The 25,010-nt window shown below is 35.2% G+C and overlaps 1 protein-coding gene and 2 long non-coding RNA genes across 6 annotated transcripts; 2 read left to right on the forward strand and 1 right to left on the reverse strand.

Annotated features, from left to right (window-relative positions):
* Nucleotides 1–6: 6 nt before the first annotated feature.
* On the reverse strand, nt 7–24,893 carry LOC117216928. Of its 4 annotated transcripts, none has more exons than XM_033464102.1 (3): nt 24,688–24,893; nt 2,030–2,548; nt 7–1,600 (listed from the first exon to the last, which is right to left on the reverse strand). In XM_033464102.1, exons 2-3 carry the CDS (start codon nt 2,493–2,495, stop codon nt 1,410–1,412), a joined length of 657 nt encoding a protein of 218 aa, XP_033319993.1. In that variant the 5' UTR covers nt 2,496–2,548; nt 24,688–24,893; the 3' UTR covers nt 7–1,409. The 4 variants fall into 4 exon arrangements, with proteins under 4 accessions (XP_033319993.1, XP_033319994.1, XP_033319995.1 ...); XM_033464103.1 differs by lacking the exon at nt 24,688–24,893 and adding an exon at nt 9,765–9,953; XM_033464104.1 differs by lacking the exon at nt 24,688–24,893 and adding an exon at nt 9,271–9,294.
* Nucleotides 13,835–17,902, forward strand: LOC117216930. The gene is made up of 4 exons (XR_004489448.1): nt 13,835–13,998; nt 14,522–15,657; nt 15,975–16,824; nt 16,924–17,902. It is a non-coding gene; the product is annotated as an uncharacterized LOC117216930 (long non-coding RNA).
* LOC117216932 lies at nt 22,870–24,607 on the forward strand. Its single transcript, XR_004489449.1, has 2 exons — nt 22,870–24,300; nt 24,391–24,607. It is a non-coding gene; the product is annotated as an uncharacterized LOC117216932 (long non-coding RNA).
* Nucleotides 24,894–25,010: the final 117 nt, after the last annotated feature.

A 25,010-nucleotide genomic window follows, 5' to 3' on the forward strand; every position in this document is an offset into this window, starting at 1 on the left:
CCAAGATTTAAAGTTCATAAAGAACTTTTATTTAATAGCTACCTTTACATCTAATATCATAATCCTTGAGTATAATACATTTACAAGTGACAGTTCATACCAGGTAAATGTTTCTTATTAATAGCGATTCTAATGCTCTTGTAAAAGCACAGAAATGCCATCGACGTCGTAAAAGGTATCCAAGAACGATAGGAACAATGGAATTTCACATCAACATCGTTATACAATAAATATCGAACTGCATAATAATGTATATATCTCGCTTATTAGTTGGGAATATGTATACTTCTGTTTTCAGATTTTCTCGGAGAATCGAAGATTATATTTTACGATATAAAAAGATGCTCCCCTTTTCATTGTGCTTTTTTTCAGTCCAAAAAGATAATTCTAAATTTTTCGTTTTCGTTTGAACATTTTTTTCTCTTCCAAACGTAATTTTATTTTCATATTAAAATATATGTATATTAGTTCTAAACGTTTCCGTGTGTGATAAATATAATAAATGTATCAAATTTGCACAAAAAATAGCAGTATCAAATTAGGACGAATTGTTTTAGAATACTTCGTATGTCGATCCTCTTGCAAAACCTGCTTGACTAGCTAACACTAACAATGTACAGGTATGATGAAAGAGCTGTGCATACTTGTTATTTCCATCTGGTTTTCCTCGTCCTTATCTTAGAAATTATATATATATAAAAAAAAATAATTCAAACTAGCTACCCTTACGCTCTAAATATCCTCGCTGCATTCCTTAATTAATTAATTATTACTTTAAGTACACACCAAAGGGAGTTCCGTGTAACGTTATAGAGTTAGTAGGATCTCAGAGAACTTTCAATCATCATTCGTAACATTTTAAATCGTTATTTACAAAGATTGTTCGCAAAAACCTTCAGCCAAAAAGCGTTCTCAAAAGGAACTCCAAAAATATTGTTCTGATATGTAAGATGGTGATTTTTGATTATGAGAGATTTGTTTTTTTAGATTTTTTTTAGATTGTTGGTCCTGTGTTCTTGCAGTTAGACCTGGGTCTTTTCGCATAATGATTTGTCAACCATTATTATTATTATAGTTTATTTAATTTTTAAATTATAATTCTACGATTTTGAGTGATTTATAATTTGTAAAATTTAGTATTATAGTTATGCAAGAGAATTTATTAATATTAATACCTTGATGTGTAAAATTTGACTAATAATATTGGCTCACTTGTGCAAAGGGGCTTCGGAAATTTCTCGAGATCCAGTAAAAAAAAAAATTGGGGAAGTGTGCTCACACGAGACAACTTGGTTTCCTCTCTCGTATATATATCACAGTTGCAAGCTCTGCTCGAATAACTAAGTTGGTATAGTTACAGAAATGGAAATTAAGTTGGTAGTGATCGATTCAACGTTCGTTCGGGGGATTTACCGCTTGTTACGGCTCTTCATGGTGAAACGTCTCCAAAAGTTGCCACTTTTCTTTGATGGCGTTGCAACTGGTGTATCATAGGGGTAACTAGATTCGTCATCCGTATCTTGTGCGTTGGGAGTTTCTCTAGTGGGGGAGCCACCGTGTCCAGAATCTCTGTCTCCGTCACCAGAGTTCTTTTCCAGACCTGAAGTACAAATGAATTACGATTCGTTATTCTTTTCTATTTTTCAAGGACTTATTTTTCCATAAATAATCTCCTTGAAATATAACTCTAAGAATTAATACACACATCAATAGTAGGCTCTCAATCAGTCAAGTAGTATGCTATCAGTTAGTCAACTAATAAATGAACACACTTGATAAATATTAACACCGAATTACAGGATAATAATTCAACAATATTAAATTTAATACAATTTGCAGAATTATAAATTTGATGGTATTAGATACCCTCAATGATAACCTCAAAAATACATATGTCTGGAATTGTATATGCTTACAAATAATAAAACTTCAGTCCAATTGGCAAACTTTCATCAAAACATCTCAATTAACATATTTATGTATTTTTTAGGCTAATCCTAGAAAATAAATAGTTTTAAAAAAATCCTACCACCTCCAGCACGGAGCATGTCTAGGAACGTGTTCTCCGCGTTGCCACGTGTGCGTCCCTGTTTCTGCGATGGTGTCCCAAAACTCAGGCTCTGAATATTGATTTCCGCCTTGAGCTGTTCTGGCGGTATATCGTCTACCCGGAACTCGTTCGGGTCCTCGACGAATGCCTGTTGCAGGTCGCGCATGATTTTCTTGCGGATGGTTTTTTTCATAGATAGGTGTCTCTCCAGGTGTTTTACATCGCTTTCCGTTAAAGTTTTGCTGTTATCACGACGACGCGACTTCTTCTTCTTACTGTTCTTAGGACTCTCTTCTTCACCAGAAGTTGAACCAACAGATACGGCACTGTCGTGTCCTGGTGCCTTCTCTTCAGCTTGGAGACGAGTGTTCTCCCATTTATTACCGAATCCAAAGATGTCTCGGAGATGGGGAATGTTCCTGTCGGCTGTTTGCTGCCTTGCCATTATTTTTGTTGCTTGAAGTTTGGGAATGTTTCAACAGTTGTTTAATTATTAATCTGAAAAAAGATTTTTGATATTTAAAGGATTATAATCACTTGCTTATACATTTGTCACTAGCTTATAGCTTTGTGTAATAGCTACAATAGCTGAGAGATAACGCTATACAGAACGGTGAATAAATAAATGATCAAATATTTGAGCTAAGCAGTAATGACACTTAATATTTTCAATGTATATAATTATTTCTTACAAGAAGTATTCAACTCCCATACTAAAAATTCACAAATATTTTTCTCCAAATAGAGAAATTGTTTATATTCTTGTATTTAAAAATCTTCTGCTCAAATGTTGAAAATACACTACAGTATAGTAATTAGAAAGCTGCATATTTGTATGAAATGATCATTATTACATTGGTCATTTACGCGGCTTGGTTTGAAAATGAAATAGAATATAACCAGTGTCTAAAACTAAAATTATACGTAAAATGGCCAATCGTAGTATCGTAATCTGTCACCGATAATAATTAAACGTACGGCGCAAGCGGTTTTCCAGGCGCCGTTAAATTGCACGGTTTATCAAGGAAGCTGCTGCTTTGAAAGAGCTTTAACACACGACATATTCCCGTTACCGTAAATACAGATCGTATATAATGCATTCACCATGCACACATTTCCTTTTTCATAGTGGACGGATACACGGACTTTAAATCGCCGGTGAAGAAATCCGAGTAGCCCAACCGGATTCTCGACAACTGTTCGAGAGATGAAAAGGGAAAAACTGATTTACCGACGATCAGCAAATACCCGTTAGACTATAATGTTCGCCTATATATGTTACTTTTTGTCCATCTTTTTCCCTTTGCAGCTGTAAATGGCTATGGTAATTGAATTTTATTGAACTTCCGCAGAATGAGAATAACCAAAGTAGAAAATTCCAAAATAGGAAGTATTTAGAATATAAAAACCGAAGAAGGGAAAGATCCAAAATTGGCAAAATCCAAAATCGAAGAATCCGAAATGGGAATATTCGGAATAGAAAAATCTAAAAAGGAAAGATCGAAAAATAAAAAGTGAGTAAATCCAACTCTTTATTTTCTAACTATGATGAAAATTCCCCAGATTTACTTTCTTACAGTAGATTACCAAACTTTACCTCCTTAAATTAAATTAGTCATAAATAAGTAATAAATTTTGAGTAAGTGACAAAATAACGAATTAATAGTATCTCTACACTGAATTCACCTCTAAAACCACCGACAGAATGCACAAATGGCAAATGTGGTCGAACGCAGTCAAACACCCACGTTTGCATATTAGAATGCAACCGTAAACGCGTGCACACTTCGTGGGTCGTGATGGAAAAAGAACTTACTAGGTATAAATAAAGTGATTTCTCACGGCGCAGATGGAAAGTGCGCTAAGGGAAACGTGGGCGAGATTTCGCGTTATCGATTCTGAAATCGGACCGCGCGGGCCCACGCTGAATCGCGTAATAGCCCGTCTGTCTTTTATTGACGAACAATAACCGGCTAGCTTTTTATTAATGCTCCAATAACGGCTGCTTAGTCCACTTCTGTTCCTAGATCTTCGCTCCGCTAGAACCGTAATCTGGTTTCGCGTGCTTTGTTTTACCCGATCCCTTTGCATTCAAATGTCTGATGTTTCTAGCACGATGTTTGTATATGTATATACGCGTTTTAGAATCTTGTCATGGTACAGCAGTCGTGTGGATAGATAGGATCCTTTGTTCTGGTTCTGCAGTTTGATGCAACGTTAATGCATCAGACAATTAGGAAATCCCGAACATTAATTTATGTAAATACAATGAATTATAAGTAAATTCTTAAATATGCAATCTGTCCTGCATTTTCTTATTTTTATTTAAATTTTGAAGAAGATATTCATTGATTTAAAACAATACTTAACTCTTTGAATTAAAATATTGCAGTGGAGACTTCAGTGAGTATCCCAGAATTTTTTCGAATTATTTGAGAGTACATAATAAAACATCCTAGAACAGTACATAATGGGATCTAAATGAATTTAGATAGGAAAGTAATCCTAACCTATATTCGAAGTATGGAATCGTTGCTATTCCTAAAAAACTATTTGAACAGGTTAATTTAATTTCAATATTAACAATATTTGCATTGTTTTTGTTGGAGTATAGGACGTTGAGTTCGAACAACGAGTGATTTAAGAATACGAATCGAGCGATTACGAAAGAGTTATTCGCACAGGCTTTAAGTATGCATGCTGTGTGCACGCACGTGGTTCTCCAGGATACCGGTCCGAGAGTCGTGAACTGTTACGCGGCCCGCAATCAACATTAACACGCTCCCCATTACGTAGGATGATATTTATCCGAGGCAAGACACTCGGTGTCGAACAATGACTGCAGTTAGCCATTTAACATTAGAACGAAAATGAATCACAGTTAATTTTTTATTATCAAAGTGATAAAATATTAGAAATTAAACCACGTTTTCTTTTTCAGCATCTAAATGTATGAAAGACACATAACTATCAAAATGAAGAGGAATAAATGAAATTTTTCATTTTCTGGAGAGTAATTTATGAACTTTACTGAGTTAAGCAAAACAAGAATTCTTGTTAAATAGTGTAAAATCTGTTGCAACGTTTCTAGATTTTTGGACTTCACTGATAATAGCAAATAAAGTAGGAAATAAAAAAAGTAATATATCAAAAACTGTTTTAGCAATTCTGGATTTTTGTATATTAATATGCCACATTAAGTAAAAAATAAAAGAAATAGTGTACCAAAATCTGTCAGCAGTTCTACTTTTGAAATTAAATTACAGATTCCATTGAGCATACCAAGCTAAATAAAGAGTAAAATAGAAAAGAAAATAATGTATCTAAATTTGTTCCAGCACTTTTAGACTTGTGGAAACTAATCTACAGACTCCACTGAAGATACCAAGTTGAATACAAAGTATGAAAGAGCAAATAGTATATCAAAAGCTGTCACAGTAAGGTATCATGATATGAAGGCACTTTAGGCTAGGAAATAAATTGAAAAGCTTGATTAAAAGCTTCTATAACGAAGGTGTAGCCTAGGCTCAGGTTAGGAAGAGCGATTTCCATAGCTTTTGCAACGGATCAACAATATACATATCTCAGTCGCCCGGTGGCGAGCTGGTTGCCAGGCAGCGAGTTTCGTCCAGGTAAACCGCTCCTCTCGTTTCCTCTTTCACCCGCTTGTGCCTCGTTCCCGATACAAACGCCATATTACCAGTCTATCGACGTTTGATATCGGTCGACCGGGCTCAGCGGTGCGCAAACTCCCTTGATACGGCACAAAACAAGTTCCAGAAACAGAAACTCTGGTAGAAGAATGTCCAGATGTTGCTCATTTCATCAAGAACTTGTTCTTTTATATGTATTACATAACCTATTTTGGGGAATTGCACTTTGGGGAATAAATTTATGATAATTTGGAGAAATATCTTTTCAAGGATTTCGTAAAAGAATATTATCAACTGTAAAAGATATATTACATAACTGAAATTATTATCTTTTTGGTAACATGGAAGATTGTTATATAGTATAGCAAACATCTATATAGCATAGAACTGGAAAAAGAATTCTATGGCAAATAATCTACATTATAGAGAAAAATATCGCTATATATGTGAGGCATAAAACTTCTTCAAATTCTTTTCAATTTCTACTTTTTCTCCAGAAAAGATTTCAAGGTCACAGCTGAGCTAGCTTTTCATATAGTACACATAAATCTTTCAGTAATATTTATGGTCTGTGTAGCATAATCTAGTTGTTATCTAATAATTCAGTGCAAAAATTTCATTTTCAAATTTCTTCTTTTTTTTTTTAGAAACCGGAGAAGGGAAAAACATTTACTGTTGCGTAAACCGAATATTCTGACGTGTACATTAAATAACTGTTATGAAACATCGCACTATGGACAAAGAAAATTTCTTCCTAGTAGATTACTTGCGCGAGTTTTTATGGATCAAATGCAAAGATCGAGTTCATTACATTGCAAATCCTCTTTAATTTCAGTGCATTACGAATTTTTTGCATTAGGCCCTGCCTTCCAAATACAAATCTAATAGCCTAATATCTAATGATTAGGTTGGTATCATTAGATTTAAAGTAAGAATAATCTGTTGTCATTTCATATTTTTGTTATAATTTTTTTATAAATCATATATTAACCTATTCATATATAACATTTTTTCTTCTTTTCAGTTATAGAATATGCCATCTTTATTTTGAGTAAAAACCTGAGACACCCTATATATGGGAAATATGTTGCAGCAGTTGTGTTCAGTGAATTCTGTGTTACAAAATAAGCGTTGATTCCGGTTCGATCGCTGTTACAAGATTAATAAGCACGCTCGTAAATTATCGTCGGGCACGATACAAGTTGCGCACCACTGATTTAATGGATGACTCTCCCGACCTGGTGTGGTAATCACAGTAAAAAATCTTTCGTTCGAACGAGCTTGGATCCTTGGTAATTTTGTCGTCAACAACACTCCGTGCTCCTCTGCCCTTTAATTATATATTACCAAGAGATCTCGAAAAATCCACGCGAAAAACGTGGCTGTCGTGAAAAACTATGACGCTGCTTGGTTCAACGACATTGTAGCTGAATACGATGGTTGAATAGCGTGGAATAATTGGGCGAGATTCATTATTTGTATGGAAATAGTACAGTTAGATAATAGACGGATGTTTATGCAAACTTGTGTTATTATGAATATGATTCAAAAAATGGAATCCATAGAGCAATTATTTATTCACTAAATATTATTACAAGTGCTATGAAAACTGCAGAAGATAAACCTATTTTTTTAAGTCTTCAACATGTTATGTACCGATTTAATCTTTGTACAAATCCCATAAGATTGTAGTGAGAGTTGTTATCCAAATTTTTGGAAATTTTTTTACGGGAGAAAAACATGATAAGACACATTTTGATTCCTTTTTACAGGCGAGCTCTGTTGCAATTCGTTTTATATATCGAGCATTGGATTTTTCAAATTTAATACGTCATTAATTAATGCTATTAAAATAAAGCAAACTTTGAAATTAACCTAAGCTCTTGATCATCTATGAACTATGGATATAACACGTAAACATCTATAATATAATAATAAAAAATAGTAAAAAAATTCAAAAATTTTTTACATGACTATATAATTAAATGGTTATGCAATAGTTACGGAATAATTTTGATAACAATCAGACATGATCTGATAATCATCATTTGCAATTTTCATTAAAATTCGGAGTGAGCTATGGAACGATATCAAGGGAAGAAAACTCGTAAAACTTGTTAACGGCGGTAATTAAAGTGGTTGGTGAAGAAGTCTGACACTATTACATGAACGGGATAATAATTGCTTCATAATGATATTTCTGATGAAGATAATGTTTCACGGATAGTTGTTGCCACCTGTACTTTTGGAATTTTTTTCCTTCTTTTCCATATTTTTGTGAATAATAAGCTTGCCTCATCATGCGCTGTATGATTTCCAGGCCAGCCGCTATTTGGCACGTTTTCAATATTTTTTTCCAGTCATGCTTGCTTAACTTTTTGTGTATCATTACTCTTCTTTCCCTCTAAAAATTTATTTCATGCGTGATTGTACGTGCACATGACCATGTTAAGTAATATATACACGAGCAGAATTTTTATAGTGGACCTTATACAAAGAGCTTTCCTCGCCGAGTTTCTTACGTGATCACAAAAATTCCTTAAAAACTGTATCTTCATAAAAGCCAAGTAGAATCTGACCCAATATATTTTACAAACTATCACAGTGAACAAATATGGGAAACAAGTCTCATAAGATAAAATTGAATGAAGTAACATCAATTACGTTTCAGGCCTAACTAATGATTACACTAAAGACTTTTATGCACTCATATGACATTTAAAAGTGTAAAAGCGTAAAGGATACAATTATGTGCAAAATTGGTGGTGAAAAAATTCTCTGTTTAAGTTTTACTCTTTTTAGTTGTCTTGCAGTTTATTGATGATGATCGAAAGTAACTTGGATGTATTTCCAGGGGAAGTTCTTTATTCTGAAGCAAGAGGACCAAGTGGAAAGGCAGAGACTGTCTATTAGTGTACGAAATAATGCCACAATGTACCGTAAGCCTTGGTTGAGCCTTCACGCATGGTGGATCGAAGCTGACAGGACAGGAGGAACAGGCAATAGCACACGATCGATTCGTGGCTCGTTACAGAGAGCCTGGTCGAAAGTTCGAACGAGGCCCGTACATTAATATTTCCGTTATTGCGCGCACGAGCACCGAGGTTATGCCTTTCACACAGCCCAGTAATAATACGGAAAGTGATCGTTCCTCTCCCAGTCGGCTGATCGATCACGATGCGGATTTTAACGAGCCTTCATCCGATTAACGCCCCACTGATCACGCAAACCTGACTTCAGCCTCCTTTATTAACTTCTTTATGATGCTACATTAAGCAGAAGATCGCACTTAGTGTTAATAGAAATTTAATGGATTACAGAAGGACACACATGTAATTTTAATTGCTAAATGGAATATGTTTTTAGCGTATAGGATGAGAATAATTAAGGAAAAAACAAGTATAAGCAGTTTGAAACAGGTTAGAGGATTAGTAAAGTGGAATTATGGATGTTGAACAGATAGCGTATGTTGGAAAAACCCAAGTGATTAATTAATGATTGGTTTAAATGGTACTTGTGTCGGGATAGTAATAGAGCAATTAGTAGTAGAATAATTATCATTCGAACATGGGATTCTGAGGTCTCTGTGGTTTCATAACACTGCTAGATCCATTCAATCTTGGACTTCCTTTCGAAGAAGTTGTTGATCGACTCTTAATACGGCACAGATAACTACTGCACTCTGTTCATAGAATTCTTGCACTCAGACGTCTTCCACTTGTCAATGTTGTAAACACAGACTCACAAGAAGAGACATCTTTTCAAGTATTTGACCTATCGCAATTCAAGCTTTAAAATGAGATAGCTAAATGTACTAAATTTTAATCAGCTTGAACAACAAAACTATAAATTAGTTAAATTAATTGTCAAGACAAGGATCTTAAAGAATCAAAACAAGCCATAAATCTCAATTCGGAATAGCATTCAGCTTCCAATTTTACAATCAAACCATAACAATAACAGCAATAATCCAAGAACTAACGAAAAAAGATCCTCAAGCGTCGAACCACTCATGAATCTCGACTCAGAATTGTGTTTGACTTTTAAGGTCGCAATCAAACCTTGACAGTTCAGTTCCATAGATCACTGGTAGATCCTTAATCCAAAATGGTCACATGTACACCACTGTTTATTCATTTTCACATAAATATGTTGATGAAGAAACTGTGAAGAAGCGAATGAACTGAGAGGAGAATAACGTTTGACCGCGTTGTAGAATATCCGTGCAAGTCTGTGGCCGCGGCACGACTAAACGTCGATCCAGGACTTTCACTTTGAGATCCAGCCGGCCCTCTGTCCCTTCTCGAGCCGATTATTCGTAGCACACCCACGCTCTCCAACTCTGAATCACGATCGAATTGTTTTTACGTGGATAATACCGTTCCCTGGCTGGACAGAGTGGTTCTCTGTTGATACAGAGACGGATTTTCCTTAGGTTTATTCAGGAACTAAAAGTTAACGTAGTTATCCGGGTTTAGAGGATAAATGACAGTCTGAAGAATGTTGTTTGCAGGAGATTGCTATTGCGAAGAAGATAATTGGGATAATTAGAAAATTCTTGGCTACGGTTCATATATGTAGGTGTACAAAGAAGTTGGAAGAAATATTGATTGTAAAAGTATCTGAACATATTAGCTATTTAGTATAATTCATCTAAAATTATGGAGAGTGTATATCAGGATATTTTATGAAAAATAAGAGTGATGGTCCAGTAGTTTGAAAGTAAAATAAATTATACTTCTTAACAGTTAGATACTTTAGGTAATTGTATATATAGTCCCTCTATGTCTTCTTTTTAAAAATGGTTGAATGAGATAGTAAAATTTAGAGTTCCTAGATGTCTGCATAGGAGGAAGAATTAAATGGTTTGATGGAGAGTCGTTAATTAAAATTTATGATGCTAAAGTATAGTTTGAACCTCACTGTGTGGTAGGTTGGCTACAAGAACAAAGGAAGATTTTAGAAAAGAGTTTGTTATCAAAGAAGCTTCCCAGAAAATAAATAGTAACTGTAAGTATAACTAACAGTAACTATAAGTAATGAATATCAATGAATTAATAAAAATAAAGATACTGGTAAGGATACATTAGTAAGAGTTTCTTGAATAATAATAAAAATTTAATAATTAGAAAATCATAAAAGTTTTGTTAATATATTTCATAAAAATTCAAGATTAATAATTTTATGAATATTTACTTTAGATTTGAAAGAAGTACAAATATAGGAACATACCAAAGGAAGTCGATGAACAAAGGACACGAACAGAAAAGTGAATGAACTTCGCGTGTCAACAACACCAGAAACCGCTCAAAGTTTGCTATCATAGTTCGTTGAACGAGGAACGGCCGAGGAAGACGAAAAGAAGTCAGCGCTTACGTAAACGCGCTTTCGTTTGTTTTTCAAATATGCACCGGCTCGATCCTGATTCAGCACGGAAGAGCATGTGGCTTCTACCAGTTCACTGCGATCCGTCTCGCTGATATAATCAACCAGTAGAAACTCGACTTTTCACTCGAAGAAAGCAATATAATAATTATTACCTAAATTCTAAAGTTTCGATAATCACTCGACCAAAGAAAGTTTTGAAAGATCGGTCAAATTTTACGATTTCGTAACACGAAAATGCGACACTTTCACAAAAAGTCTGAAAATTTGAGAATTGAAAAATATGGAGAATTAAACGTTCTCTAATCTAGAATGTGTGAAGATTTAAAGATTTGGAACTTCGAAATTGTGATAATTTGATAATTTCAATGATTGGTAACAGAGATTTGAAAATATGAAAATTAGAAGGATTGAAATTTTGAAAATTTGAACACTTGATAATTTAGAAATTAAAGAATTTGAAAGCGCGAACAATGATAAATCTTAAAATTTCTAAACGAAAGCGTGGATATTAATTCCAGAATTAATATTTTGAATTTCGTTAAAAAAGATATTATTTGAATATTGATATCGAAGTTAACGCATCGGTTAACAAGGACGAAGCGTTTACTTTTGAACATCGATGAATGAAAATTAATACTCCATGGTAAAGGCGGCAACAGAAACGTAATCGTGGCGGGTTATATCGAGTCCCAGCTGTTCACCTCCGCCAAGCATAATCCATTCCCTGACTTTCCTCGTTCTACAGTTACTCCAGGGTGAAAGGTGAACCATCTCCCTTCCCCTCGAACCCGTACTGACAGGAGGATCCGCGACTATACTTGTCAGAACCGATTACAACATCGTGGCTCTCCCTGTTTTCTACCACGTTCTTCGAGAATGAATCCTTGAAAAAGCTGATTCACTAGACCACAGGAGGGTTGCTGTTTTATACTTAATAAAATCCTACTAATTATAGTGTGACATGGTTCGAAGTTACTCTGATCTGTTATTTATAAAGAAATAGTTGTATATTTTTAGTTTTTAACACTAGAGCTACCGATAATTAAAACGAAGTTAGTTAAGAAGATAGTTAAGCTATTTCTACCAAAAACCAGTCATTTTGACTGGTTTTTAAAAAATACGTAGTAATAAAATATTCTTATATTTATTGATTTATTACTATCTTATAAAAGGAATTCCATATTACGCAGTACATTTTTGGTATTACTAATCCATCTGGGACTATGATCTGGAATTTTTTAATTTGCAAATTTTCAAATTATGAAATCTTTTTCCTTGAAGCTTGTCAGTATTTCCACGTGTCATGCTTACACAGCGTCACCTGCATCACCCGCCTTCGGGAGCGATCAGGCTGTGACGTCAATGTAGCGTTATCAGCAGCCAGTGCATCAATCAATGGATCAAAATCTTAAATTTCTAAATTACTAACCGTCCAAAGTTTTTAATTTCTTAATTACCAAGCAATTGGGAGTTTCATAATTATTAATCTGTCAAACATCTAAATTGCCAATTATGAATTTTCATAAATATAAATTGTAAAAGAAATTAAGCTGAGTATTGGAAGAAGAATAACTGATGCTCCAAGGATAGTACAGTGATCGTCATTATCCGAAAACGAGCAAATTTCGTCAGCAAATATCGTAGAATAAGGCCAAGGAAAATAAGAGATCGACGAACAAAGAGAATCACTCGCTTACTGGAATCGTATCTAATCTTAATCATTATTCTATTCGCATATTCCTGTTTATTATTTTCCCGTGCCCTCGCTGCCAGTCACCAACACGAAAGTGACATCATATTCTGTTCACGAACCAGTTCTCATTGACTTTAATACCAGCTCTCTATGGTGGAGGTCTGGAAGATGGTCGTCAGGTGCGGTCATAACCTCGCAATGGGTTCGTAGACACGTGTACTAGTCTTTTGAGTTCTGACATAAGTTCTAAATAAAAAATTGCAGAGGCGTTTATATTTCCGTTGAAAACTTGACGTTAATAGGGTTAAAAAGGAGAAAAACTCGGTCGAACACGTGAGAAACAATGGATCCTTCGTTTTGTTTGGAAGTTGCGAGGCTGTTTGTGTGCAGTGCACGCTACACCGAGCAGAAAGTTCAGTCTCCATTACATAAGAGAATAGCCGGTCCTCTTTATCTTTTTCCTCTCTCGAGTCCATCGTCGACGTTGAATCACCATAGGCGTCTAGACGAACTTAATTAAACCCAGACACATAACACACTCTATAGATTTTTGCCACAGATAATAATGTATCAACATCAAGTTCATTTTAATTTAAATCAACGATACGATAATATTCCAGCATTGATTTTCTGATGAAGCTTATAAATGAAGATTCAAACTCAACGGGCAAACGAATTTTAATTTATATAACCTAAACTTTGAAAGTAGATCCTCCTAAATCTCTTTATCCATAAATTAATAATAAATTAAATAATATTAATTCAAAATTAATAAACAAATCTTGATTTACGTAACTTGAACTTTAAAGAAATGGATCTTCTTAAGTATCATATACGCCAATCTCTATAGGCAAAGATTTTGCAAGTCTGGAAAGCCAAACATCAGCTTTCCAAAGCAAAGTTCATGCAGGGACATCTATGAAACCCCGGAAGGGTTGGCAAACCAGTTTTGTGACAACGGTGCAGCGTTTATCGATTATCTTCTTAACCTGCGTGTTTCACAGGTTGTCTGTCTTGTATAATTGCTATCGATGCTCGCACCATCTAACCATCTTTTCGGTTATTTCTATCATTGATATATGTATGTAAATACGTTCTCACGTTTCTTTTTGGAGGTTAGATAACATTGGAGAGTTGGAGGCAACACGCGGGCGTTATAATGTCCCATCGAGAAAGCAGCCACCCACAAAAGAAAATCTGCCGTGTAATAAAAGGTAACGGTGCCTGGAAATAATAGAGTACCATATATCAACAGAAGGCGCCTGTATACTTTGTAATTTCACGTTACACGCAGTCATACGTTTTTCTCCGCTATATTTCATTTTCTTTATCCTTCGTTTTCTTTCCTTGACAATTTTTTTATAATTTTGTTTTTAAAATATGATTTTATAGTTTATAAATCTATGCAATAATTAACTATCGGTTATTAATTACTGATTGTCTATAATTTACATACTTTTTGTAAAATGATTTTACCAATCAAGTAGTTTTATAATAATTTTCTAATCATTTTCATTAATGATATATGAATATAAGCAATGAAAGAAGATAAGCAATGTTGCAATAATGTTTTAATGTCAAATGTGAGTATATTTTTTAAATAATTTTACTGTCGCCGTAAACGTTGTTGTAATAGTTTTGTAATGATTTCGTTAGAGTTGTATAGTTGTTGTATAAAAAATTATTTTTATATTTAGGATTCATAGTTAGTCGAATGTCTGATTGCAATTTTGTTAGAATGAGTAACGAAGTAATGGAAAACAAAGATGTCACTACTTCCGGAAGGTAGTTTCGCGACAACTTCCTGCTCATCGCGATGTTGCTCAAGAAACGTCGGAAATAAGGTTGGAAAATCGTGTTCCTGCCATCCAAGCATCGACCAATGAAGTTTTTTCTGATGCAACAATCATTGCGACATGATCATCAACGAAGATAACTATAAAATACGTGTGGGAGCGTTTCCATTATTATAATATTTTTCCTTGATTTTTTGTTGTATAAACTTTCCACTGTGCCTTTTCAATAATTACTTGTTAAACTCTGCTAAACAGTGTTGTAAGACAGGTACATAGATATCAGAAAAGAATTAACTTGGGCCCTTATTCAATACGAAACAAAGAATTATATTGTCGCGGATTTCTTTCAACAATTATTTAATTGGAATATTTTTTATTTCGTTATTCTTGTTGCATTACTGTCATTAAATTTTGTGATAGAAATGCAATTAAAGTAAGATTAATATAATATAATATAATATAAATTACGAGAAATATGATTCAAACAATATACGTGAACTTTTGCCTCATATTTCCAATTATATAAACTTTAATTTTTCAGTGAATTATTATTGACTTAATTATATTAAAATCAATAACAGCACTTTTTTCTTTTTAATGCTTTTTACAAAAATGTAGATGGTTACAAATTTGGGGCTCCTCTATTTATACATTATTTGAATAATATTTATATATCTTTCTGTTTTATTTATGTAGAGCCAATAACAGATTTGCAAATAATTGCATTAACAGCAAAAGTAACGCATTATTCATGAAATAAGGAGGGCCGTAATAAGCCCCGGAGAGAAACTCTCCATTCACGATGCATGCTCTTTTCCAAAGCCAACGATTTAATGCTGACGTCCTCGATTTGACGGGAAAGAACAATACTGCGAAGAAAAATGTGCATTTGCAATACACACTCTTAAAAGATATGATACTGGTGAGGCGAAGCAACGATCCACAACCTGGTTGCTAATTAATTAAACACTCTAACGTCACTAGTCTTATAGAACAATAAGAAAATAAGAGGTGATCGAATCTGCAATATTTACACAAACTAACATATTTAACGAAAGAAGACTACCTTGTTTAAAGGTAAAAATTATTGTTAAAACAATTCAGATACAATTCCTTAAAGTAAAAAGATAGAATGTATAATAATTTCCTTCCAATTATTTCTTAATGAAAAATTTATTCGTTAATGAAATTTAAATGTAAAATTTTATTTGTAAATAATTATAAGAATAATTGTTATACTTACTATAAATTCTATTACTATTGTAAATTTTTTTTATTATTTTTCATAATAATTATAAAAATAGAATTTATGATAGATTCTGCAAAATACTTAGTTTCATCGAATAATAATTCGATAAATTCCAAGAATTATATGTTTCTATCTTTTTTTTCAGCTAGTAAGGAAAAGCAGCGCCACAATTTTTTTTTAATAAACAAAACTACAAGAAATATTGTTAATTGGAGATTAATTGAAGATCAGAGAGCTTCTGAAACGCGGCAGTACCTTTGGAAAGATGTCCGACAAAAATCCACGGAGATCGTTAAGTTACCTTACAGGCCGATTCAAGGACAGACAAGTATCATCAGGATTGCGAGTCATCCTGCTTGTTCTTTATACTCTTTTTTTTCTCCTTTTTCCTTGGACTCCGGCGTCCTTCCGTGCCGGGCGCTCTTCTTTGCTCGATACTCGTTTAAAACTCGTTTTTAAAACCATACACGAAAGTTTATTAATTTCATTTATACCGACTTATAATTGGAGATTAGAATCTATATTATTAGATCCTGATTCGATTAGATTTTCTTATGGTAAATCAAAGTTTTAAATATTCTTCTAATCTTCTTATAGGTTTGGAAATTTGCAAAAATTAGGTTAAGATTAAAAATAATTGATGTAATTATTGATGTAAAAGTTCTTTATCCTTATGAAGATTAATTAAATTCTGTGTAATTTATTGTGTCAGTTTAATTGCGTTTAATGAAAGTTTAATGCCAGGAGAGGAATTTCTCTGCTAGGCTCTACATCTGAGAATCCCCATTTATAGGAACTCTTCTATAGTCTTCCATATATAGACATAACCTTTTTTCAGAAAGGAAGAAAAATTATGGAAGATTTTGTTTCAAATGTTGGGGTGTTTCTAAGAAATAATGTCTTTTTATGCCACAAAATATGCGAAATATCTTTTCTTAATTCCATATATAATTTCTGTAGAACAGCATAGAGATTTCATTGGATTATATTAATTAGTATAGCTATAAAATTATAAAAAGAAATTTACATAACCTATAATCTAATAATTCACTAATCATTATAATACTGTCAATTAATAAATTATTGTGCAACAGGTGGAGAATGTGAAAAGAATGGTGAGAAATACAGTAATTTATAGTTTGGAAAGTGAATGACGCGATAATTCAACTCCTGTGAAGAGGTAGAAGAATGAAGTTGAAAAAGTCAGGCACAAACTTCTTGATGAAGGAAGTTGTTTGCGGTCGAATGAATCGGACCTTGGCAAGAGAAGTCCAGACGGTGCGGTGCTGGAAACAGCTCAAAGGAGTCCGCGGCACGTCGACAAGACGTCCCCTTTGTGGGATACCGTTCGACCACCGAGCAAGTAACGAGATTTCAGTTCGTGGAACTCGCCATAACGACCCCGCCTCTCGTTTGTCCAGAAATTCATTCACTAATTCTCCTCTTACCTTCTGCTGTCACAACATTGATCTGTTTCTTGATTAAATATCACCAACGAGTCTTTGTAGTAGACAAAAAGTATATTATAATGAGAGATGATCAGTAGCTGAGAGGTTAGAATCCTATACCTAGGGGAAGATACATCTTCACGCATTTGTGAAGTAATATGTAATAAGAAGTTACACCGTAAATTGTATAGAATTAAGTGTACGTTCATCACATTGGTAAAATGGGACGTGAAAAAGCATTTAGAAGAGGGCAGAACGTATTGTTTCAGTGAGAAGAGGTTAGGAGGTTGTTTACTCGAACTGTTACACCGAGTTCGATCCCCCAATTGTTTGGCGGAGAGCGTGTATCGATCGAATAGTTCGAGGAGTCAAGCGCTCGCACGTGTCCGCACCTTTTTCTTTCTTTGCAGACATTGGATACTGTATACGCTGGATGCTGCGCGAAACCGTTATGCAACCTGCAGCGTATAAGTGGTCTTTGCTCGCCCAGATTCCCGTTGCCCTGTCTCCGCATCGTTTTCATCATTACAAAATAGCTATGGAAAATTATAACCTACTCATCCAAAACTACAAGTTCTCCTCTTATTAATTATTAATTACGAATTTACCTTAATTAGGAATAAGTTATAAGAATTAATTTAAAAAAATAGAAGAAATGAAAAATTGACTAGGTTATATATTTTCAGGATGGATAAAAACAGTATAGCATTGGAAATAAACAACGTTGTGCAATCATTCTTGACGACTGGATCGACTACGACAAAACCACATTTTACTGCTTGTTTAGCCTTCGCATTTTTCAATACCAGTTCTTTGTACCCACGTAATTGAAATATATATGTATGTAGTTACAATTTAATTTCAGATTGGGAAGTTTCATTTCCACTTGTCCAATGTCATTTAGCTGTTACAGCTATACAAAACCATGGTTATTCACATCACGAAGACATCTCCCTGTTTCCCGTGTTCTGTAACGTTTTGAAGCAATCGTATAGCTCACTTCAGAAGCGACGTTCATTGTTTTCTCTGTATTATGCTTCACTGTCTCAACGCGTTTTCAATTCTTCCATACAATTCAAACTCAATATATGTACTTTTTTCAAATGTACTGCTTAAAACAATGATCCATCCACTATTGAACTCGAAAACGCCATCTACATCAGTAAGTATTCGTTTGAATTACTTCTTTGTATGAGGCTACATATATTTAATAACTTTGTCAAACTATCTGGGAAACGAATTTTAAAATTTTGTAAAATATTTGTAAAATATCTCTCTAACTTTACTTGTACTTTGTACCATTTTTTAATTTAAGGTTATATACAAGTACATTGTAAAGCGGATAATGTCACGAGGTATTTAAGGCGACAGGCTCCCACGAGTTACCGTCGGCGTCATCGACCACCATGATCCCGTGTTTAGTCTCTGGCTCCATTTCCTTCTCCCTTTCGGCCACTTTCCTTCTTGTCTCTCCTCGCCCCCAGCCACTCCCTTATTCGCTTTCAAGTTCTCTTCTCTTCTTTTGTTTCTCTCCCCCTTTTCTTCTCGCTGCACTTGTATTTTTTCTTCTCTGTTGCATTGTTTTAGTGTTGAATATTTAATCGTTTAATCTCTCTTAATTTCTACTTCAAATATTTTAGATATTTCTTTATATTCTAGTCTCGAATCGCAGTGTAATAATTATTATTGAAGTCACAGCAATAAGTCTTAACAAGCAATATTTTTTAAAAAAGATTAGCTCTAAAAAAATGTCTGTTCACCATATTTTTCGTTCCTTGAACAAATGTTTCTTGCTCTACCAATTTCTTCCTACTCCTCTAATCTATTTATGACCGATTTCAATTCATCCTCTCTCTTCATCTTTAACCTCCAATATATCTTCCTCCTTGTGGAATCGTGTTCCCCATGAAAGAAGAAGAATGGAAAGCTGTGACGCGATTTACGACCCTGTTTACAGCTTCCGGAAGAAGCATATCGACCTCACGCACGCACTAGGTAAGATTAGTTACCCTAACCGCTAAAAAAAGCGCGTAACATCGGTGATCCTTCCAGACGACGAAAAATGGACGCAAATTGGGGTCAGGAGGAGTGGCATCACATGTCCAAGGTGTGCATCAGGTAACCATGAGCGCGTTTATCGTCCTTTAAAAGAGATTCGAGCGTCGTGTGGACACTAGCAGAGATGAAGTCAACTGAGAGAGGGGTTTCCTCACCCAAGGTGATCCGGTATAAAAGCGAGAGGCCATCAAGAGCGAGAAGACCACCTGACGAATCCTCACGCATAAAAAGAAACAGGATAAAAAAAGTCAAACTTTATTGATCAGAAAAAGACAGTTAGCATTGGATCACGACCATATTTAATATCATACAAAGTTCCCCTGGATCATCATACATGATATTCCAATAATCATGGACATCTTATATAATAAATACATAAAGGAATAAAAATCTGTGACTAGAAGAAAAAACGCAAGAAACACCATTTGGTTTGAATTTCGAGGTTATGATGGACAGAAAAATGTAATTAGCGAAGAAGACGCGCAGATTCTTTGATGAAGCGCTTTTTTAATTAAGGTTCGAGTGCGTCATCGCTTCCAGATGATTTAACGAACATTTTTTTGGCCAAACAGAGCTGATGTTCTAGGTTGTTCACCTCGATAGCCACTAAATTAATTCTGGCGATGACATTATCCGCACCCCCGCGTCCCTAGCCGTTGAAGCGGTGCCAGTGACTCATTGTCAATGACTTTCCATCAATTTCCGCCTCGTTTCGTTTACCATGGGGAAGCCACAGAATCGCGAGTCATGGTTTTATTATCAAGCATCAGTTTAATTCCTGTTCCTCCTTAACAAAGGTTCTCCTTTTTTGTTTACAGTGAATCTAACTTTACTTTAGGGATTCTAATTCTCAAATTAATTGTTTTTAGAGTAATTATAGAAGGATTAAATAGAAGTATTAGTAATAATAATAGAATTAGTCCAGAGAAATGATTGTTAAGTGAGTAACCAAGTTTAAAAAGGTCTCGTTTTCTATCAATACGAAACTGGAGACCAAAATAAGTTAGGCCTTGAGGGTTTGACTATACATAGCCTGGTATATACCTCATGTACAGGGTCAAGTCAAAGCGGCGTTGTCTTGGAGGCGACTTTACGATGCAAATACACGTCGCCGCGATTTGTACAATTTTCTCTTGTTTGGCTAGGGAGCCGGACGCTGGCGCCGTGACGCTGCATTCGTTTCTGGCACGAAAATAGTCAGCAGTCGACGGAGAAGGATAAAGGCGGCTCAGTCGAATGAAAGACTAGCCTGAAGGCGACAGACGGACAAAACAACAAGTTAAGGGGAGAAAATCGAAGTAAACGCTTCGTCAAACCGAGTTCTCGCTGCCCTTTCCTCCTTTTACCAGCCATATTCTAAAAATAGTTCCGCCATGTGAGCAGGGAAAGTGCGTCCTTGGGTCTTCGGAGAACAAAGATTGCAATTGGCCAATCTGAAGGAAACCTAATCGAAGTATTAGATTATTATCGATTCTAACTTCATTTCAATTTTTTAAAGACGATACATTGAAATTTCAAGTTACAATATTTGGGAAAATATATTTCTTATGAAATCTAGGCAGTAGGCAATTAGATATTTAATCTTAAATTTTTTCAAATATAAGCATAATGTCAAATGGAGTCAGAAAGTAGCGATTTTCTAATTTAGTAATTGCCTGTTAAAGAAACTCACTGGCTTGTTGTATTACCACACGATGGTAATTGGAGATTACGTGGACGTTGCATGAAATTTCACGGGGAAAAACATAATTCGGCCTAAATGGATCAAAGTATAACAGAAAGAACCGTGTAATTACAACGCTGCGCGAAAATGTGTGTACAGAGGCGAGGATAGCCGGTTATCCTGGAGGCAGTCAGTGGAACAAAGAGAAACTACCGGACACATAGAGCGTCTTGGGCAACCGGCTTGGTGATTTCGTAACTCCCCGCGCCGCCGCAAACTGTATCACATGAGAGAAGTTTGATCCCCGATACAACATACAACGTTTGCTGGAATTATGGCGTATAATTAGAGAACAAAAGAGAGACAGGTATAACTTAAAGTATAGTAGGTTACGCGTAAATGAAGATCTTAGGATAGGATTTTTGCTCATTTTTTATTTGAATGTCACTTTATGATTGAAGAGATTGAATGCTGGAAACACGGTATATAATTAGAGAATAAAATAAGGACACTTATAACGTGAAATGAAGCACAGGGTATTGAATATAAAGAAGCGATTCTTCAGAATTTTCAATGAGTAATGGCGGCAAGATTGATTGACTCTGTCAAATGAACTATTGAATGGCGCTTTTTTCTAAAGAATCCTCGTTGTTTACAGTGACGCATCGAAAAAACTGCGTTAATTGATCGAAAGCATCTCGATGAACGGAGGAGAAATCGTCAAGAGTCGAATGGATGGAACGAAATCATTGTAGCACTGCGGAATCGATTCTTTGCTTGTTGGGCAATCGACAATCTGCAACCTGGAACAATTATTTCCACTCTCGTTCCGCGTTCAATCGATTAAAAAAAGGTAATTTCCATCAAATTGTAATTATGCAGTTATATGATTGGTAGTTATTACATAATACATGCAATGTAGTTATTGTAAAAATATTATAATTCCTATACAATCTGCTAAGAATTCTAAATTTGGAAATTTGAAAATCTTACAGTTTGAGAATTGGAAAAAGATAATTTGAGCGTTTGAAAATTGCAGAATCTTAAACTTGGAGAATTTTTAATTTGGAAATTACAGAACTGTGAATTTTAAATGTGGAAATTTCAGAACTGGGAAATCTTTAATTTGGAATTCTGAAAGTTCGAAATCCGGGGAACTAACAATATAAAAGACCAGATTTAATGACGCCTACAAGTTTTCCATTTTATCAATGACGACCAGCGTTGTCAATTAGTTCGAATTTGTACGCACATAGGATCGATTATAACTGACGACAATCACCATGAATAATTATAACCTCAAACAAGGGTCGTACACTGAAGTTCATGGAGGATCGATCAGAAATTCTTAATGGGGTGCGGGTCAATAAACAGCCAGATGTGTTTAATGCCATGCCAAAGACGTCCATTATTGATTACCATTAACAAAGATGGCGCGTGGTAATTAAACTCGCCCTCGGGACGCGTGGATCAACACTCTGAATTACCTACAACCCGTGAAGTGACATTCACCATGAGAGCCTTGCGTGTCACATTATCACAGGATTATTGGATTCTCGTTCAAGTGTAAAACTGGTAACAAAAATAACTAAAGATAATTTAGAATGAAAAACACAGAGGTGTTATTAAAGGTCAATTACAAGGACTGAAAGTTATGGTTAACCTAAAATTAATGTTCACATTGACCTGATCAGTGGCCTTTAAGTTGTTTAAAACGTTTCTTCCGGAAGAAAAGCGTAACGTGAGACAGATGGTCCATTTGACCTTTGTTCATCTTCTCCCTTCAAGATAAGTTAGGTTAACTCTGGAAGTATAGCAAGTTAGATACATCAAATTGTATAGAGCGGAACATCTTTGAATTTCAAGCTTCCTCCAAAGTAAATTAGCCCATAACAATGGCTGGAAGTCGACGGAGCGTGTGTGCACTCTTCCAGGTCAAAGTTCACGCTCGGTTGAACTCCAAACATAAAGAAAACGAGGATATCTGCATCTCCAACATTATATGCTATAAATGTTCCCAAAAGACATAACCGGGATAAGAATTAATATTGTCAAAATTATTTTAGATTCACTATCCAATTTTATCCTAACCGAAAAGTTCATGATTATCTATGAGAAACAAAATATGATAAAAAATGACTGATCTATAAAAATTACGAGGTTCAGACACGTCTCTGCTATTTCACGGTTCATTTTACATCCAATCCACGTCCAAATATCCAAACCTCAAAAAGACTAAAATAAGAAACAAAGAACCATCGAAAGTAATTGGCCAGTCAAAAGTACAAAAATCAGACACGTTTTTGGCATTTCACGGTCCCGTTGTTCGACTCGTATTAATTACCATTGCCATAAATTACCATGTTATGCGAAGAGACGAAAAGAAGTTTCTTGCTTTGTCGGCCCAGCATCATTAGGGTCGGCTCCCCACTTGATCTGTTCCCCTCCTAGAATTCCTGTTCTATTTCACACGAGTGACACGTAGCACGGAGAAAGACGCATTAGGGTCGAACGGAAACGGATATTAGAAAACGTCGGATTCGAGACTGTTTTTCCGCGACATCGTGATGACGACACATCGAGATCTGACGAATAGACGTCGATGAAACGGCGACATCATCGAAGACGACCTCGATTCCATCAAGGATAAGGTCTCTAGAGGGAGATCCCGGGAGAGCTCCCCGATTACTTTCGCCATTCTAAACGCGCTCGAATTTCTAAGATATTCCAGCGTACATATTGCGTTCGACGCGATCGACGCTGCGGAGAAATTCGTGGGAACACGCTTGCCACGAGCCGCGATTTCGCGGCTTCTCCACGGGTTTCAAGAGCTACTGAGGTTTGCGTTTTATTATTTCTTGCTATGGCTAAGGTTTTCCTTGGGTATTTTGTATCAGAAATAAAGAAAACTGTTATTTTAAATTTCAGAAGTTGAAAGATACGAAAATTGGAAAATTTTATATTTGGAATCTCAAAAATTTGATGGCTTGAAGATTGCAAAATGTTTAATTGAGAATTTTGATATCTTGACGCATTGAAAATTCTGTAAAATTCTAAACTTAAAATTTTGATCATTTTGTTGCTTTAGAATTTGGAAACTTGACGCTTTAAAAAAATGAAGAAATAAAAGTTTGACACTATGAAAATTGGAAAATTAAGACGTCGGACTTTTGCAAAAATCAAAAATTCGTTACTCCATATACGAGCATTTTGGCAGAGAGACCAATGAAGTGAAGAGCGCATTAATCGATCCGATATTCCTGAACTATAATTACTCGGGTAGTAAGGTTAATTAGCCGCAGGTCAGTTTACTTGCAGAAACCGGTCTACGGTTGCACAATTTCAATTGATCCATTGAACCTTGACACAGTATATGTGGTTTTGCTTTCCAGGTGTAGCAAGGTGCATGTATATTTAATAAGATAAGAATTGCGGCGCGCCGCTTGTTCCAGACGCTTGCTGATGTCATCTATTCAAATATCCGCGTGTTACAAACAACTAAATATATACTCTCAAAACAGTCAGAACATTTTACCAAAATCATACTAAATTTCTTCAAACCTTATAAACTCCAGTAATTTCTCTTTATTTTATTGCAGTTAAAAAAAACAGAAGTACCCAAAAAGGAGTCAAAGAGTCAACAATACTCAATAACCAAAAACAACACAAAGAAATCTTAAAAGACTCACCGTAGATGACATCCAACTTCAATCACCAAATTCTTCTAAAGTATGATTTATTTTATTTTGAGATATTTTTCAGTCACTGTCAAAAATTATAAGGTTTCGAATATGTTTTGCTCAAGAGAAGCCACCAACACAAAATCCGTGATCACGAGCGTGCAGAGGCTCGCTCGGGACTGAAGAATACAGGATATAGCGAACAGCACGTCAATGAAAGAACGCCGGCATCACCGCCGCTCATTCGAGCTTCTCCTGCACGTGCGCGTGCAACACGCACGCGTACACACGCTCCAAAGCGTGGATGGCTGCGTAGGGTCTGCCCTTCTCTC

This window comes from Bombus bifarius, unplaced genomic scaffold (genome assembly GCF_011952205.1).
Source record: "Bombus bifarius isolate JDL3187 unplaced genomic scaffold, Bbif_JDL3187 scf7180000007974, whole genome shotgun sequence".
Classification (NCBI taxonomy): domain Eukaryota; kingdom Metazoa; phylum Arthropoda; class Insecta; order Hymenoptera; family Apidae; genus Bombus; species Bombus bifarius.

Coding starts and splice junctions, on each gene's coding strand:
- LOC117216928 (XM_033464102.1), bottom strand. CDS start 2,495: ATGGCAAGGCAGCAAACAGCCGACAGGAACATTCCCCATCTCCGAGAC. Junction 1,601..2,029: donor CATGCTCCGTGCTGGAGGTG/GTAGGATTTTTT, acceptor TTTGTACTTCAG/GTCTGGAAAAGAACTCTGGT.